Source organism: Callionymus lyra, chromosome 11, assembly GCF_982586985.1.
Source record: "Callionymus lyra chromosome 11, fCalLyr1.hap1.1, whole genome shotgun sequence".
NCBI lineage: Eukaryota > Metazoa > Chordata > Actinopteri > Syngnathiformes > Callionymidae > Callionymus > Callionymus lyra.
Window position 1 is genome coordinate 9,059,119 of NC_141828.1, and position 20,334 is coordinate 9,079,452.

The 20,334-nt window shown below is 39.6% G+C and overlaps 1 protein-coding gene across 1 annotated transcript; it reads right to left on the reverse strand.

The window, feature by feature from the left end:
• Nucleotides 1-1,650: 1,650 nt before the first annotated feature.
• On the reverse strand, nt 1,651-13,967 carry socs5b (suppressor of cytokine signaling 5b). The gene is made up of 2 exons (XM_087802177.1): nt 13,585-13,967; nt 1,651-7,375 (listed from the first exon to the last, which is right to left on the reverse strand). The coding sequence occupies exon 2, from the start codon at nt 7,335-7,337 to the stop codon at nt 5,670-5,672; it is 1,668 nt and encodes a 555-aa protein (XP_087658303.1). The 5' UTR covers nt 7,338-7,375; nt 13,585-13,967; the 3' UTR covers nt 1,651-5,669.
• Between the last annotated feature and the right edge of the window lie 6,367 nt (nt 13,968-20,334).

A 20,334-nucleotide genomic window follows, 5' to 3' on the forward strand; every position in this document is an offset into this window, starting at 1 on the left:
TAGTACACTCAGCAATGACGTTAAAATAGTAAAGTCAGATAGTTTGGCAGTACTCATCACAGAAACCCATTTTTATGATCCGACGAAAACGTGTTAGCAACGACAGGTGACCTTTGACCTGCGATAGACGAGTGTTTTCTGATATAAAAACTTCATCACTTCCATCCTCGGTGACCCACATCCAACTCTGGATTCCACAAGTTATTGCTGGGGAGTTATTGGCTGCGTGTCTATTGTGGTCGAGCCAGCAGACTTCAGGACTGTTTAAAAAAAAAAAAAAACATGGCGGCAAATGTACCGGAGCAAGTTTACACAAGTTTGTTGCTAAAGTTTTGTCACCCACAGAAAGTAGTCCCCCCCCTCGACCCTCCTTCCTCTTGGGCGAGCATCAATTATTCATAACCTTGGGTAGCTAACATGAAACCGATAACCCACATGCTATTTATACTTCGTTTGGGTCGAACAAATACTTGACTGTGAAGTCGTGTCTGTCGGCGGAGACTCTGAGGAACACGGAGGAGACCGAGGAGCTGAGGACGCAAGGAAGGAAGCAGCGAAAGTGCAAACCAAGTATGGATGAACGTCCGAGTTACAGGTCGAGTGTTACATAAACAACAGAATCTTATGTGTTTGGACAAAAACTAGGAATTTTAAGGAGAAAAAACACCGGAAAATCTGTACAAAAGCGACATTCGTGGGCTTGATGATGTGAAAAATGATAAACTTCAGCATCAGAAGTCACCTAAAATGTTTTTTTAAAAGTGCTGACTAATAGAAAATAAATACAGCAAGAAATAATACAAACGCAGTAAAAGAAAATTAACCAAAAATGATTTTAATGATTTTTTTAGCTAGTATTCAACATTTAAATGGGTATTATCATCATTATCTTATCGCATCGATTAAAAATCGAACCTGTGATGTCATTAGATCTTGTGACATCACTTGTTTAAAATTTGTTAAGTTTAAAAAAATGTACTCGGGCGTCATAGAAAATGAGATAATTGAAAATAAATAGACAGTCAAATAAAATAAAAATGACAATTTAGAAAAAATAAGAGTTTTTGGAATACTTTATAAATAGTCAGAAACTTTACAAAAAGATGCACAAAAACTTTTTTACAAAAAGAAATTAAAAAGAAAAACAACAACACATTGTGAATAAATTAAAAGTAGCATTAACATAAATGAAAAAGAAAAAATAAGTAAATGTAGTTTTAATGAATAACATTTTTTTTTTTATATATATATGTTTCATCTGTTGAATGATGTTTGAATTGACACAGTTTTAACATATTTATTTCATATTAATAAATAAACATAACAAAAACAAAGTGGCGTCACATGATCTTTAGTTTGATAAAATTACGAGTTGAAAGCTGAAATTTAAAAAAAAGCAGATTTTATCGTGTCAAAAAGAGTGAATAGAAGCACCGAAAAAAAATCTTTAACAAATCAAATAAATTCCAAATAAGTTTGTCGATACTTTTAATCATTTGTGTTGGTCTTGGGAGCAGGAGTTTTTTTTTTTGAACCTGAAACCTTGTGTCGTGAGAACAGACTGGAACATGTGTGTGTGTGTGTGTGTGTGCGTGTGCCGGACAGAAAAAAAACGACAACACAGCAGGCGACGTCATGGGCCAGTGTGGATTACACTTAACAGTTTTATTTGGAATATTAAGACAATGAAGCAGAAGCCAAAGCACCAAGAGTGACAGCTACACATGTCGCGTCCGACGCCTCTTCAAACGAAACAACCGGTGAAGCAGATACACACACGACAGACAGTGAAATGTGAGTGTGCCATTTACACAACTGACGGAAGGAAAAAGGAAAGAGAGAAAAAAAAAAAAGGATTGGCCGTGTTTGTCCGCCGGCAGCTCTCGGTTTCAGGACTCTCTGAAATGGGGGCTTCTGTGATTGGTCGGGGGGGACGAGTGAACGGCGAACCCCCCCCACCCCTCCGAGTTCCCGTCTTTGTGGGGTCCCGTTGCCTCGGCGCCCGCGACCACGCGGCAGCCAATGTGCACGTACAGCATTAAAGTGACAGAGGATTGTAACCATGGTTACGCGACACTCCGTTGCATATCAGGGAGGCGTCGTCACGAAAAAATAAAAGTTCTCTCATACATCTTTGTTTGCATATGAAAACCAGCTTCTCTCAAATATACAAGGGACAAATAAAATAGATCTACTTTGTTAGCTGGTAGAATCACGAGTCGTACCGAAGGTCAGGGGGGGTCGGAGGGTGAAGGGGGTCCTATCCACTTTACAGCCGGCGACATCGCCCCGGCTGCCTCTTGTAGTGCAGTTAATTTAGAAGTGTTTAATACGCATGGAACGCCCGTTTTTTTAGGAGAAGAAGGGTTGCACAGAAATGGCTAAAGTGTGGTCCATGTTTACGAGTCCCTGCTTCTAGGGCGGAGGGTCCGGGCATTGGCAGTAAAGCCAGGGGCGATAGATCGCCGTGCGGTTCCAAGTATGATGTCGGGTTTTTTGCCCGGTGCCGTTTTCAACGACTCCAAAAGCCGAGGCGTTCATATTCATCGTCGACTGATCGTGTAGCCATTAGCGCAATGATGCTGTGGTGTTGGGTGATGCAAAATGGATGAAACCAGACTAGCTACCACGACGATGACCCTGATGATGGACCTGACACAGGGGGTGTCGAACTCAAGTCGTACGAGGGGGTCGAGATCATAGAATTTATCTCAATTATTTCCATATTTGTTCTCAGTATCTCAGTATCAACATGAACATCAATCTTCTTCTGAGCCAACCGTCCGGCGGGCCACGTTAAAAACCCCTCTTGCGCCATGAGTTCCACGCGACCCCGGGGTCCACCATCAGGTCATCGGGATGATCGGCTACGATCGCACAGCCTGCGCCCGACTTCCACAGAAGAAGAGTCTTTTATCTTTATCTCGGCTCGTTTACATATTTATTTCCATCGAACGTACAACTAAGTCTACGGGGGTTAATATGGCAAACATGTGCTACAGTTAATGTCAGTTATTTCCCATGGGGAAAACCGGCCGAGGGTCCTGGGACTCTCCGTACAATGGGCCTGCCTGAGACGAGGGGGGTTTGGGTGGGGCGCGATGACGGTGGCGGAGCTGCTCATAGGGGTCGCCGTCGAACCCCTCACGCTCGTGACCGCGCCGTCATCTCGTTTCGAAAAACCCCTCAAATGTGGCTCCGTCCATTCACAAATATACCTCCAGAACAACACACACACTATAAGTCTGCAGCTCGAGGGGGGGCTATGGGGGGGGGGGGCAAGCTCTAAAAACTTCAAGTGAAATATATCTGGACCGACTGCTGCTTCCTCCTCTTCACACTCATTCATCTTGTTGTCTTTCCAGCACACAAGTACTCAGACAGTGACATCGTTTTTTTTCAGCTCAGAGCAGAAGCAGGATCTGGTTTTCTCTGGACTGAACGAATGACTGTCTCATTTAAAAACAGCAACAACCGACGGCACATTATCGACTTTGTGTGAAAGCGGCCGTCTCACCGTTGAGTTTGTGGGAACCTTTTCTTTTTTTTTTTTTTGTTGCCATCGAATCAAGTGCCAACACAATAAAACTGCATCGCTGTCTGATCCTCGCCAACTGCACTTTGGAACACAAATAAACAATTAAAGTGCCTTTTAAAAGAAGATAATAAAGTGTGCAGGCCACGACAAAAAAACAAGCGAGGGCACTCGGGGCACTCTCGGCGTCCGGTTCCGCTTTCAGAATTAGACACGGTTGATGTGACCAATAAGAGCGACGAGTTGTTGGAGCCTTTAAGGCAACACAGAGTTGCCCGGTTTAAAACCCGGCGATGGTGAGGTTAGCCCGGGACGTACAAATAATTCTAAAGTGGACCCTTTGAAAAGCCGATGTTTGCATCTACACCTTCGTAGATCTTGGAAAAAGCTGACGTAACGGTATATCAGTGACGACATGACGAGGTTTTTTTTTTATAGCAGCGTTCATCTATAACAGCATCGAATACAAGGAGGATTATAATTTTTTTAAGAAACCGATACAAAGCGGGGCCAACCGGTGCGGTTCATACTCTACTGGCCAGAACCACGTTAGCAACAAAAGCACGCGAGCCTCTCGCTACTGATATCGATCACCAACACTGTATCGTTTTCAGATGAAAGCACGTTTATCTGAGTGGAATATTGTTCACATTACACACCTGTGCTACAGCTGGGCTGAAATTGGACCTTCTTTGAAAACACTACCACACTAACATGCAAGCGTTAGCAATCCTTGAAAAAAAAAAAAAAAAATCGAACGAGCTGACTTAGCACCAGTGTAACGTGATCGAGCTGCGCATTGTTTTGCTCGGGTCTTCTTTGACGGCGTCATTATTGACTGAAAAAGCAAATTCACTGTAGATTATGTAATATTTGAAGAGGTTAATGTCCTCACCGAGGAACAAATATAGGAATATTGTATCACTCCTCTTCATAGCTGGGTGGTAGTACCACAGAAATTACGTTAATAAACTTCTGTTGCCTTAGAAAAATGTATAATTTGGTGTTTGTGTTTACTTGGATATTTTCTTGACACACCTTAAGATTCCATGGGAAACCCACATACTCCACTAAGCCCACCACCAGAAGCTCAAAAATCTTTTGTCTACTTACAGATTACTCTGATAAATGACACTTGAGTGGTGGAACTGAAGAAAAAAGTATGAGGCCAGTTTTCATTCTTGGTTGCTGGCAACACAAGAAAAAAAAAACCAAATCTTAAGGTCAAAACATGTCAAAGGCATTAGGAGGCAAATTTGAAGACGCCGCCAAATCAGAGCGTTTGCAAAACTGAACACTGTTGAGCACCGTAATTATGGCGAGACCAGACACCTCAAATCATCTCACGGCTAACAAGAATACTCCCGACAGAATGGAGCGCTCCAAAGCTGACGTGGTGGGAAGTTTGGTGGCTCTGCAGTTAGTCATTTTACGATCGTCATATTAAGGGAAACTTGTGTTATTAAAGGAGATTTAGCTCGGTGGATTTACTATTCTAAACTATATAGACCCTCCCAAAATCCCTTTCCTGTTTGTGGCTTAGCTGATCCTCTTGTGCAAATAGACGGCCGAGAATGTGCCTGATGTAGCTTTATCCATAGGAAAAGCTCAGACTGCAATGACGGCACCTCCAGATGCCCTCTACACACACACACACACGCACACACACATACCTTCAAAAAGCTCTGAGGTTTTCCTACATGCTCAGAAAGGAAACGTAGAGCACAGAAGTGAACTGTACAAAATAGCCATGAGGGTCTAAAAGGTGGTTTTTCGAGTCGTAATCGATGAAGGAGGCGGCATGCGGGCGGGTGTACAGGCGGGATGATGTCGTGGGATCAAGCAAAAAAATGTGAGAGGGGACGAGATGAAGCACTGATGATACTTCCACCCCTCGTCAGAAACAAGTTAGCAAGCCAGACAGCATTATACTGAAGATAATCATGTGCATTTCTGTGATGTTTAGTCATAACTAAAAGATTAGAATGAATCTTGTATAGCTTGTTACATTTTAATTCCATCTGACAACAGAACGGAGAACCATGTCAGTATAGCCTCTGATTGGCTGAAGAGGAATCCCTCCAGTTCTATGACCCTCCTGTAGTGTGTAGCGTGGGCAATGGAGACCACCATCTTATTTGACCTTAAGTGGCGGTTCCCTCTCCAGCCAGCGAACACGTACTTTCTGTTTATAGTGATACTCTTTGAGGAAGTCCTGCAGGGCAGGCGGTAGCGGCAAAGAACCTATGCCGTCGTAAGTGGTCCAGCGGCAGATGGCGGCCCGGGCCAAGTGCTGCAAGCCGAAGGGAAAGGTCCGATGAAGGGGCGCCGTGAGCAGCGGCTCGAAAAACATACAGGCGCTGGGGTCCTTGTAGTGCTCCAGCAGTCCGGTGACGGTAGAAGAGTGAAAGACGCAAGGGTCGTGTGCGTCGAAGCTAAAGTTGTGGTTCCACTGCTCGATGCGGGCGTGCAGTGAGCGGTTGTAACGACGGAAGCTAACAGAAAAAAGGTAATCCTCCTGGGCAGAGTCACGGAGTAGGAAAGTGCCTTCTGGCCGTCCGTCCAGCAGCGACTCGGCCTCGTAACGGTCCATCACGCCCCAGTAACAGGGCAGTGCGGTGATCTGCAACAAGTCTGGCACCAGACAGTGGATGTAGTCTATCTGGGTGTGAACCTTCCAGGGCCCTGGCTGCTGCCTACTCTGATGGCCTTCCCCTGAGGTGTGCCTTTGTTTGGGCTTCCTAGCCTGCAGACAGAGGGTTGTCGAATCCTCCTCAGAGTCACAGTCTTGGACCACTGCTGCTGTACCAAACACTTGAGCACAGGCCCCCGAAGATAGAGCACCCAGAGAGCTTCCAGATGTAGAGGGCCTGATCTCCCCAGAACCCTCCCCAATGCCAGGAGCCATTTTTGGTCCCAGTTTGTAGACGGATGAGCCTGGCACGGAGGCTTCCAGGGTATGGATCTGTGCGTTCGGTGGTGGGTCCACGCCTTCCTCGATGCTAAGTCTGCGGCGTTCTCTGAGGCGTTCCTCCTCGTCCTCAGGAGAAGGGTGAGCTGGATCGAAGGATTCCAGCAGGGCAGTGGAGGAATGCGGGCTGACCGGTGCCGTGTGTTGCTTGATCAAGTGCCACTTGTTGGCCAAGTCTGATCCCGGTGGAAAGGGGCAAGTCTCCAGCATAAGCTCCGTCAGGTGAATCTTGCGCTTGGAGCCGTTGGGGTTCTTGGAAGAGTGTCTGCGAGCAGGCAGTGGCAAACACAGTCCTACAGTATCACTAAGGCGCTGGCGCAGGGACCGCGAATTGAGGGTGCGTCCCACCGACACGGAGTCGCTCATCTCCTGGATCGAGCAGCCTCCGTAGCGTCGCTCCCTGCGACTGCCGCTCCCTCGCAAGCGTCCAGGACGTCGATCCGCCTCGAGCGAGCTCTGGGTTTTAGTCGAGCACGAATGTTTTTTCTTCCCCCCCCATGGTGCGTGGCGGGAATACGAGTCTCTGCGGGCCATAGGAACACCCCCGGGCCCGACTCGCACATCGTCAGTGTCCTTGTCCAACGTGATCTCTACTATTTGAGGTGTGTCCGACACACAGTTGTGATGGCGGCGTCCGGCTGTCACCATTGGCACGGGGAGGAGACTCCTGGATGGGCTGGAGGCGCTTGACGTCTGAGCCTCCGCAGAGCTGCTCCCTTGGCCCAGGTCCACCACACAGTGGACGGCATCCGCATCAATCCTGCTCTCGCCGGATCCAGAAGTGCCGCTATGGAAGAGTGTTTGGCATTTGCTCTTCAGATTGCTCCACATGATGCCAGTTTTTCTTCTCGAACAAGAGTCCGAGGGACCTGGGGGACAGAAGACATACGACCCGTTAAGAAGTGAATCGTAGCTTAGCTGCGACATGTTTAGAAAGTGAAGAGAAGTAGTTTGGAAACTTTGAAATTGTCCAGACTACTGTGCATCCAGTAATTACATGTGGTGTGAATATAACGTGGCCAAAGTGTCTGAGCGCTGGGTGAGCTTGAGTAGCTGGAGCAGCAGAGTTGCCAGGCAGACATGCAGGGACACAAGGCCACAGCTATAAATGAACCCGGGATCTGCTCACAGCTGATCTGCTGGTATGTACTGTATTACAGAGCCAGTCTAGACCTGACCCAAACCGTTCCCCATAACAGCAGCAGACAGCCCCGCATGCACACACAACTAATATGCTGGTGACTTACTTTAATTTGAAACCGGGCAGAGTAGCACCAGGTTAGAATCACAAAAAAGGAATGGTCATCATCTCAAACACAGTTCATTTGTGTTCTTTTTTTGAGTGTTATCTAGTCTTATCAGACACAGACACGAAACTCCTGACTGAGAAGCGGCAGGGCACGTACGGCCGATAAGAGAATATTAGATCCTCCACTTAAAGTCCTCCCGCGCATCTTTTTCTTTGCGATAAGCTAACTCAATTAGAGACGGGGATAAAAGCTGCAGCTGCACGCAAAGGGGAAGGTAATACTGATAAAGACATTATAGATTTGCACAGTCAGCTGTGACTGTGATGACCAAGAGGGCAGACCATTCCTCTGCACATGACTGTCCCGATGAAGCCCGTAACAAGGCAGGGACAGATTCCCAAATGACTAGATCAGCACGACTAACTCGGTTTAATATCAACCCTGAATGGTGCCTTTCATTTGCAGTAAAGATAAGGATAGCGACAGGGCTTTTCAGGCATGAAGATTGAAATTTAGTCTAAAATGTACAGTAGAGTAGTAGTAGTTCTCCATTTAAGTGCAAACTTGCGTTTGTTTATGTTAGCTTAGAGATTCAGGATGAACTCAGTAAACTAATCGAATTCACTTCCGTCTGTTGAGCAATGAACCTCAGCAACTGACCTTTGTGAATCTCCATATTGACACACACTGCACATGATGCAGTTTTTCAAGAAATAATTAAGCATTTAATTTAATTTTCAATGAATGATATGCGAGTAGAAAAAAAAAATGGAATTACTTAGCTTGTTGAATTGACGCACTTTAACAATCCTGTCCTATTTCTTAAGAAAAGATTTCAATTTTCCAATAGGTTTTGTTTTTTGTCTCAAGGGGAATTTATTTTCCCATAAAATATTTCACAGCTGTCCAAAAAAAACCCCAAGAAAACCAAAATTGCAGGAATCAGATCTGATTTGATCTCTTTTATCAACAAATAATTAATAAACCTTAGAATAAATCAATATTATTATAATCATTATAATCAATAAATCACGTAGGCTGTTGCTAATACTAGTGTAGATAATTCAAATAATCTATATATACGTCTTATGGTGTAATAAAATGTAACCTAACAAAATAATGTCACATGGAAATTGTCACATTTTCACAATTTCCAGGACAGGCCTGGTGTTATTTATTTATTCTCTACAAACTGCAATATTTATTTGGTGTCCTTGCCTAACAGTACAGAACATCTTTATTAACACTTTATTTTAAAATACGGCCCATGATTTAGGCCTCCAAACCCGTCCTCACAGGACACTATGAAGTGCAGCATGTTTAATGGAGATTTGTGACGTCATCAAATTCACCATGACTCACTCAGAAGTGGCTAATCTGCACGTCCTCACACACTAAGCCTAAATAAAGGATCTTCACTGTCCAGCATTCCTTTGTGCAACTTTAACAGGCTAATCTGATTTCCGCTGAGAGCTCTGAAGCCAGCCGTGATAAACCGGCCATGATATCAAACAAACCATATCATCATCAATTCTATTGTCCCTCCTCGTGCTTCAACAGGAGAAAAAAACAACGATGAAATTCTCTTTTGTTGAAACACATCTGCTTCTTGAAAGAGCATGTAGAGCATAATTGCTTCGATTATTGCTTTCTTAAAAAAAAAGAAAAGGTCAATTTATTGTCAGAACATAAACATTTCATCAGCTATTTTCCCCATGAGTTAGTTATGGATTTAATTGTTTTCTTTTTAAAGATTCCATGGGCCAAGAGCCTTTCTTGAACCTTCACAACCAATAGTGTATAGAATATCACAAAAAAAAGACACTACCTTCCGAATAAAATACATACTATTCTGTAGCGTTTCCATCTCATTATGACTCAACCATTGCGTGTGAACTGGAGGCCCGACGTAAATATTATCATAATTTCTGTCACATAAATCAAAACCATTTTCATTTAGGAGTTTGCCTCGCAGTGGAAAAAATGTGAGAATTAGAGGTTTAAGTGGTGTAGCAATCCATGACAGGAAATGAAATAGAAATGTGTTAAAGTAAATAATCCCTGACACCTTTCTTCAGGAAAGTTTCCTCAGGACTTGAATGAACTTCTTCATGGTTCGATCTGCTCGTACATTTTTCGGTTTCACTTTTTGAGTCATCCGACTAAATACAATACGAAGAGCACATGTAGGTTATACGTTTGTGATGTTATGGAATACATTTGTTGTTGAAATTATGTTATAAAGGTCAAAAGGCCGTCTGTGTATCCAAAGGTCCCTCTCTCCAAAAGACCGTAAATGTTGCCTATATTATTGAACATATCTTCGTTATCATATACAGTAAATGCAAATTCTGACTTCGGACCACCTCGGAATGTATTTCCTTTAGTGTAAGAGGGTTGATACCACCTGGGGAAGTAGATAACTATATTAACCAAAAGTCAATCAAAGAGCAACTTTTCAAGTACCATACTTTTCGTCTTTAAGGGCCGTTTTTGGATTGTTTTATCCCGACGGACATTATTGATACTCTGTTTTTTTGTGCTTTTTATTCGCCCCTTTTTAATGATAATGGAAATACATTGTTTTGTGTTGTAGAGATGTGAAAGTTTGTCCGCAAGCGACAACTTTCATAGTTTTCAGATCTGCCGAAAAACATCAATTGAGTAAAACTTGGAAAAGATACATTTATGTGAATAAATGGTTTCAGAGCACAATGAATCACTCAACTTGGGATTAAACTGCTGAATGAGAATTCCAACCCACTCCAAGCGTGGGAGTCGTGTTTGATAAGTGGATCTAACCCGGCGAGGCGGGCGAGCACCGCTGGTGAAGGATTTTCAGCCACTAATGTTGTTAGCTCTTGCCTCACCTCTGCAGCTACAGTGACATTACATACTTTCCATATATTCACTCCAGTGCTCCCAACATGATGAGCTGTTGTTTGGGGCTGGTTTCATATCAGATCAACTCCAGGTGGTTTTTCCATTGGGGCGTGTTTTCCACTTCGCTCGTAAAACGTACGCACAATTATGAATTAAAGTTTATATATAAATAGTATAATAGCAATTAAATCACAAGAACTATTTAAAAAAAAAAACTTTTTAGGGTTAGTTTTGCCCAACAACACAATATTTCCACAGCTAGAAACATTGAAATAAGTAAAGTATGAATAAATTCTGCCTTAACAATTATTTGACAAAATGTAAAGTTATTTCTATTTAATTAACTAGAATAGGGTTCATAATAAACATTTAATTAATTTAATCTAAAAGAAGTAACACCGCACACGCTCACTCAACCCAAAAAATAGCCCGCAAGGTACAACACAAATTAACCCTTTTACTGCTTTTTCACCAAATGCATTCCTTATTACAATATAATAACCATCACAATAGTCATATTTAATTTCATTAAAAAAATGTATTCATCTTTATCTTTCTTTAGTAAAGTATGGTTGTCACTTTGGCAAAAAAAAAAATCCTTAGGGGCCACATTTTATGCAGTGGCGGTTGTGAGGGGCCATCAAACAAAAACAAAAAGCAAAAAGTACAAAATCAAGTAATAAAATCTTGGCAAATATACTGAAACTATTATTTTATTGTATTTTATATACATTTAATTGTTTTAATCTGGTGTAAAACCAATGTTATTTTTATATTCAACTGGATTTTTTAAGGGGCAATAATGCATACAAAAAAATAACTATAGTCATATTACAGAGACTATTTATGAATAATTGTTATATTTTCTATGATCTTTGACCTCAATAGGGACAGGTGAATTATTATAGGTACTTTACTCAGGTGTGATCTACAGGCATTACACAATCATCAATTTATGATGAAAATAACTTTAAATTCAATAAACAGTCTGTTACAAAGGGTTGGGATTTTTTTAAATATACAAATGCCCTAAATGTATTTTACCTATACAATTCAATAAATTCTTGAACATTTGAAATATATACCACAATGTGAACTCGCTTACACAACACACGCAGTAGCTGGAAATAATGGTCGCCTCACACTACACCTCTCTCTACTCGACCCCCCCAGAAAAGAATAGTGGTGACGGAATAATGACGTCATCTGTTCCTTGACCCGCTATCAATTTTCTGGAAATGTAATCGGAATTCCTGCATCCTATTGTGTGGTATTTTGTTAATAGACAGAAAAAAACACAAGCAATGTATAAAAAAAATCCTAAGCCAACAACTGTCCTGCCAAGTTGATACACATAAAACTATTGAACGTAGGTGAAGATGCTTTGTTGAATTGTTGTCTGGATTGTGTGACATTTCCTCAACCATCAAATTATCTCAAATTTCACACCAATTCATTTGACAGTAGGACTGTAGCGAGTACTTATCTCACGATGGCGATATAGTCAGCTCACGATTAAAACATGGTATATTTTGAGACACTTGTCAGAATTTTTGGATCGATTTTTAGGGGAAACTTAATTTTAACTGACATCTTGTGATTAATCCACTCCCTATTGGTTGAATGAATATAACTCAGAGACATAGTATTCACAGCTTAAAAACTGCTGGAGTCGACTGTATCCTCTTGTCCTTAGTCATTCCGCTGGATTTCATTGTTCCTTTTATCTGCGGTGGACGTAACGACAAGGTTTAAATGAGACACAATAATGAACACGTGAAAAAGTTTTATAAAATAGATACCGTGTTGTTAAATATCGATACAGTATTAACAGAGATGTTTAAGTGTATGGATATTTTTTCCCACACCCCAAACCAGACAGGTTAATTCCTATTTATAGACCAGGTCGAGCATGTAAGGCCACTGGATGATCGTCACGACATGAATCAAGACTACACCACGAACCAGGCGTATTTGGCTCTCCGGGCCCCCGGCACACACACACACCCATTCTCCTGGGATCCAACCGGTCTAAGAGAGGCCCCGGAGAGAAGACACGATTAAGGAAGAGCAACTTCTTCTTTCTTTTTTTTAACCTCACAGTCGATCAGCGTTAATGAGATATTTGTAGCATCTCCCATTCTGTAAGCTATGCAGAATGGCAGATAGCCATAGGGGTCTATAAGTGACTGCCAAACACACATTCCCCCACAGGATCGTCTGTCAGACCCAATTAATTTCATTAATTAATGAACAGAATTGACTCCTGACAGTGACAGTGAGTCTTGGATCTGGAGATGCTTGAAGGGCTTCATCTGAAATAGCTCTTTTATATTATAAACATGCCACAACAACTGTTACATCAGTGACCATTTAATCTAAGATGACTTGAGTGCTTTAAGTGACTTGTCCTCACTGGAACCTTTAAAAAAAAAAAAAAGCTAAAAAACGATGCAACTTAACTTGGGCGAGAAAATGCATTTAAAAGTGAGTTTGGGATAGGATAAAAGGTAATAATAGGTGGTAAGTTTAAGTGAATGTGTGGTCATTATGCTGTAATAACGGTTAGAAGGCCGCTTGGCTTTACGGAGGCCCCACTCTTCTCTGGCCCCAGAGTTAGCATCGCGGCTAACACGGTTAGCTTTCGCTTTATTTAACACCGAAAACCGTTTTAAAATGATTTAAATACAAGTCCGGGCGATTAAACGTGTAATAACACGTTAACTCACGCGTCTTTTATTCAGTTTGTCGGTGTTTTTGACTGAAAAAGACAATGCATTAGCATTCCCTGGAAAGCTAGTTAGCATGTTAGCTCGTGGAGGGAAAAAAATCGACACAAAAATTCAGAATCGACGAAAAAAAGGGGTAAATTCGGGTGTTATTCACGTGTTATTACGACGCGTGTGGCTGTTGGAAAGTTGTATTTGGGGTTTTTTAAATCTTACCCTTGTGTCTTCGTGGAAGCTCTTTTTTTTAGCAGCTCTTTGTCTGCAGAAAATGGCTCTGGAGAGGAGTCCGGGATAAATCCTCCCCCTGGTGGACCGCGGCGTCGGATGAAAGCGCTTCACGTCCGCGGTTCCGTGGTGGAGTCATTCCGAGTTTTGTTTCCCGAACCGAACCCCGAGTCCGTTTTTAAAAGTGTCCGCCGCCGCCGCTGCCGCCGCTGCTGCTGCTCTTCATGGTGGCCGAGGGTCTCTCGTCTCTCTCTGCCTCCAGCAGCCAATATGACGGGCGGACCGAGCAGGACACGGGAGAGCCGGAGAGGAGGAACTCTGGTTCGGGGGGTGAGAGGGAGGAAGCCGACTGACAGCGGCCCGGTCCAATGACAGGAAGAGAAAGGACGGAGCCACTTCCGACCGAGGAGCCTCGGATAGGGAATGACCCGGAGGTGTCTCCGTGTGACGGGCGGGAGGAGCGGCCAATGAGAGGAGGTCCAGGAGGAGGAGGAGGAGGAGGAGGAGGAGGAGGGGGGAGACGTGGAGCAGTGATGCCGGAGGAGTCCCCGGGAGACGCTGATGTCATCCAGGTGAGTCAGGAACAAAGGCTCAGGTGCCCGCTGTCTGTCTGGACAGGGGTTGATGATATCGAGGAGACAAAAGGGTTTCAAAAAAAGGTGCAGTTGGAAACCAGACGAGGGGCCTCTGGCTGGACCAGATCATTGGAGTCTCTAAGAAAAATACAATGGTGTCTCACATGCTATTACTGTGTAATAGAAACAAGTAAGTAATACTTGATGTTTTCCGACAAGGTTGGTATTCATTGTGAATCTACACATACACTATGAATTGACAAGTATAAGTGTTTTATTTTCTTACTACTGAAAAATGTTAAAGCAAGTGTGTGTATTAGATATACAGTCTATGTGTGTTTGTTGGAGTATGTATGTTGGAAGTATGTTGGATTTAGTTATTGTGCATATAGTCCTCTTACATCGATTTAATTAAGTATATCTGCAATTTACAAAACAAAATCCACACACACACACACACACACACACACACACACACACACACACACACACACACACACACACACACACACACACACACACACACACACACACACACACACACACACACACACACACACACACACACACACACACACACACACACACACACATATATTTGGTAACATACAAATAACATAAGAATAACATAAGAATAACATAAGAATAACATAAGAATAATAAGAATAACATACGAATAACATACGAATAACATACGAATAACATAAGAACAATAAGAATAACATAAGAATAATAAGAATAACATATGAATAACATAAGAACAATAAGAATAACATAAGAATAATAAGAATAACATACGAATAACACAAAAATAATAAGAATAACAAAAGAATAACATAAGAATAATAAGAATAACATACGAATAACATAAGCATACTAAGATTAACATAAGAATAATAAGAATAACATAAGAATAATAAGAATAACATACAAATAACATACGAATAACATACAAATAACATAAGAATAACATAAGAATAACATAAGAATAATAAGAATAACATACGAATAACATACGAATAACATACGAATAACATACGAATAACATAAGAACAATAAGAATAACATAAGAATAATAAGAATAACATATGAATAATATAAGAACAATAAGAATAACATAAGAATAATAAGAATAACATAAGAATAATAAGAACAACATATGAATAATAAGAATAACATAATAATAATTAGAATAACATACAAATAATATAAGAACAATAAGAATAACATACAAATAATAAGAATAACATATGAATAACATAAGAATAATAAGAAAAACATACAAATAACATAATAAGAATAAGAATAACACTAGAATATTAAGAATAACATATTAATAACATAAGAATAATAAGAATACAATAACATATATATCATAACTATAACATATAAAGTATTTTACTAGTGAAAAAGCTACAAAATGAGTATATTATGTTTATTAATATGATAACTATAACATGTTCAGATCTGTATTTTAATATCCTTGTTTCTGGAGAGGAAGTCATTATTGCCCGAGGTTGTGGTGCGTAATCTCAAGGTTACAAAAGCCTCTTGGTTCATAAAAACCCAGACGAAGACAAGACTCTTTCATTCTCCGTCCAATTAAAGTGATCTAGTAGCCAATGAAAATAGTGAAAAGTGTCTGACGGTGAATTAATCTTAGCATTGCATCCCCGCGGGCCGTTTAAATCGGGTTACGGCACGTACACATTATTAGGAGCTGTCAAAATCCCTCCACACACACACACACACACACACACACACACACACACACACACACACACACACACACACACACACACACACACACACACACACACACACACATACACACACACACACACACACACACACACACACACACACACACACACACACACATGAGGTCATCCCTGGATCACTCGTAAGCACATGACACAAGAGCTAATATTCAGTGGGAGCGGTGAACGAGTGACTCAGCTCTGAGACTCATCTTTAAACACAGATGGGTTTCGTTCACGATCGGAATCTTGCTTCCTTTTCCCAAATCCACACATTTTGATCACTTGGATTTTGGGCATTTCCGTGGATGACGGGAACCCAGCCTTACACTCGTGCTTCAGTCATTCATGACCCAATGATGAGGCCATCACACAATGACTCTTCTCTCAAAAGCATGTATGGACAAGACTTGTTTAAATGCTCATAGAAATGTGTAGTAATATAGGTTTATATTTGTCTGAATCATATTTGGTAATTAATAATCTGATTACGTCTTCATAATAAGAGTAATTTGGAAATTAAAACAGTGTGGATGAATTCTGATGAATCCTTTTGGGAAGAATAACATACGAATAACATACGAATAACATATGAATAACATATGAATAACATATGAATAACATACGAATAACATACGAATAATAGGAATAACATACGAATACATAGGCATAATAAGATTAGTATAAGAATAATAAAAATAACAGAAAAATAATAAGAATAACATAAGAATAACATACGAATAACATGAGAACAATAAGAATAACATAAGAATAATAAAAATAACATAAGAATAATAAGAATAACATAAGAATAACATAAGAATAACGTACGAATAACATAAGAATAACATACGAATAACATAAGAATAACATATGAATAACATAAGAATAACATACGAATAACATACGAATAACATACGAATAACATATGAATAACATACGAATAACATACGAATAACATACGAATAACATACGAATAACATATGAATAACATAAGAATAACATAAGAATAACATAAGAATAAGATACGAATAACATAAGAATAACATATGAATAACATAAGAATAATAAGAATAACATAATCATAATAATAATAATAAGAATAACATACGGATAACATATGAATAACATAAGAATAATAAGAATAACATACAAATAACATAAGCATAATAAGAATAAAATAAGAATAGCATAAGAATAATAAGAATAACATAAGAATAATAAGAATAACATACGAATAACATAAGAACAATAAGAATAACATAATCATAATAATAATAATAAGAATAACATACGAATAACATATGAATAACATAAGAATAATAAGAATAACATACAAATAACATAAGCATAATAAGAATAAAATAAGAATAGCATAAGAATAATAAGAATAACATAAGAATAATAAGAATAACATAAGAATAACAAGAATAACATACGAATAACATAAGAATAACATAAGAATAACATAAGAATAACTAAATAATAACATAAGAATAATAATAATAACATACGAATAACATAAGAACAATAGGCGCAGTGATATGATATATTTTGCAATTCTATACTTACAATAATTTATATTTGTAGTATTGTCTGATGTAGTATTGACAAAGTTGTAACTGCTTTCATTAAAACTGTACAAACATCAACTCTAAAAGCTGCTGAAAACTGCTGTATCCTCTTGTCCTTAGTCACCGCTGGAATGCACCCCCAAAAAATGCTGTCAATATTTGAATAAAAAAAATCTTAAAAAAAATCAAACTATTTAATTGATATATAAACATTATTGTTATTAAAATAAAAAGTAGTGATGGTTTGATGAAGCTTCATGAAACAGTGTTGTTTAGAGGTCAGTAGGTGGCGCCATCAGTTTAAAAATGATGTTTCAGTAGAACAGTTGTTCAAAACAAAGGAAAATAGTGCAGAATCTAGTGGACTCTGACGATAATGACACTGTTTCATGAAGCTTCATCAAGAAGCCAACGGATTCGTATGAACAGACACTAGATGGCAGTGTTGTTATTAGCATTGACTTAGATACGATGACACTAAAGGAAATGTTGTCCAATGTTCCACAAGGCAAATCTCATTTCACAAAATACATTTTCAGTTTTATAATCGTTTTTTTTTTTGGGTTTGAACATGACAAATAAAAATGTTTAAAAGCACATTTTTTTTACTAAGACTAAAATACAAGTAACAAATGTTACATTTACATTAGTGGACATGTGCAAACAATTTAATATTTGTAGATCAACCGTGTGTTTAGGAATATTAATGAGTCAAATATCAGCCCATATAAAATAGAAAAGAAGATTTATTATGATAATAAAGTATTGTTTAATTCACTACACAGATTCAACTTTTGATAATTATACTTCATGAATTTTCACTGCTATGCCACTAGTAAGTAGTGACGGTCTGATGAAGCTTCATGAAGCAGTGTCATTATTGTCAGAGTCCACTAGATGGCGTCTCTACACTATTTTCCTTTGTTTTGAACAACTGTTCTAATGAAACATCCTTTTTAAACTGATGGCGCCACCTACTGACCTCTAAACAACATGACACTGTTTCATGAAGCTTCATCAACACATCACTCGAGGCACCATAGGATGTTACGTCACTCTCTTTTGAGTCTTTCTGTCAATGAGTGGACGTAAAAATGAAAATTAACGAGTAGAACAATTTAACTAATTTAAGATGATAACAAATACACTTCAAGATAACATCCTAGGATCGGTTAAGAATTGCGTATTTTCACTATTTTAAGAGCAACTAATGTGTTGATTTAAGTGTGTCTTACATAGATGTTTGACTTTATTGTATCATAAGTGTCTGTTTGTACGAAACTCTCTTTTGATTGAAATATTGACGTTAGAAAATGATCTTAAGCCCCGCCCACTCTGCTGTGATTGGTCAAACACAGAGGTTTGTCCCACAGCATCATCAATGCAGGAAGTCTCCATCTCCAAGGGACTCGTTGTATAAACAAAGCGGGGCGTGATTACAGCTGGCTTGGGGGAGGAGTGAAGCCAATTATCACGTCATAGTTGACTCTCGTAACCTCTCGTTCGCTGAGATCGTATTGACCAACTTCTAGGGTGGACTTGATTTTAATGGTTTGGGTTAAACTCATGTTTGATCCTCAAAAACATCATGTTATAGTAGTACTTAGTAAGTTGTCTTGTTCAAAGACGTGGTCCTGGAGACGTTGGTATGGTCTTGTTACACCTACTTCACACTGTGATAAATCTTCATAATGGTATGTCTGGTTGCATGTCATGCTAATGTGTCAATGAAAGACTCAAACACTCACACATTTCCACAGAAGCGTTTTGATTTCCTGTGATTCACGTGGTCGTGACGTCCAAATTCCTGCCCAGCCAGTTGCTACAGGCCTCGCCGCCTGAACGATCAGGTGCGAAGTTCAGCGAGGAGTAAGAACTGATTCATATTTTTCCGTAAGAATGACACTCGGGCCGAATTCTGAGTAAAGAGAACAAATCTGAGGTGTTGACAGGCTGGACTTCTGTGTGGGCAGTCGTTCAGTCCTGAAATAGATCTGGACGCAGAGCGGGATGGCGAGGGACTGGACACAGACACACACCGATGTTAATATCCTTTTATTAAAGACACAAAAAAACAAGATGTCTCGTCAAATATAGGCTTTTATGAGGAAACATCATTTACTTCTTAATCAGTCCTGGTGATCCAGGGTCCTGGAGCTGGACCTGAGGTACCAACTGAGCTGCGACCTCCCTGAACTTAACTTTATTTGGGCAGTAAAAACGGACAACATGATTGACAGGTGGTCATAATGTTCCTGTCACTACGTTCGATACAACTTTCTATCAGTTCCTGACAGGTAAGAGTCTCCGCCTTGTGGTGAGATGAAGTAATGCGACGTCACGATCAGACAAAAAATTAATACAAATGTATTCTGAAATTAGTTTTTCATTTTTGTCCATCTTTTATCTGGTTATAACCAGAGAACAGTTATTTTCAAAACAAATATAAAATGTGTGGATGAATTCGAATTAAACTAATTTATGACAAATAACACTCGCTTATTTGTGAAAAAAAGTGTAAACAATATTTTTATTCATGATATAATTACTTGTTTTGTTTAAAATATTACACATAAAAATTGTCCTGATATTATTAATTTTCGGAATGATGTATTTATTTATTATTTATTATTGACATTCATGAATAATACACATTTATTTATGATATATGGCCGTAATAAATAATTATAAATCAAAATACCACAGTATAATTAGAGACTAAATCATTCGACCAATAATCTAAATTAATCTGACCTTTGAATGACGAGGGAAATAAAAAAAATATGCAAAAGAAAACTATCTGAATAAAAACAAAAGAACAAACAAACATAC

Coding starts and splice junctions, on each gene's coding strand:
- socs5b (XM_087802177.1), bottom strand. CDS start 7,337: ATGTGGAGCAATCTGAAGAGCAAATGCCAAACACTCTTCCATAGCGGC.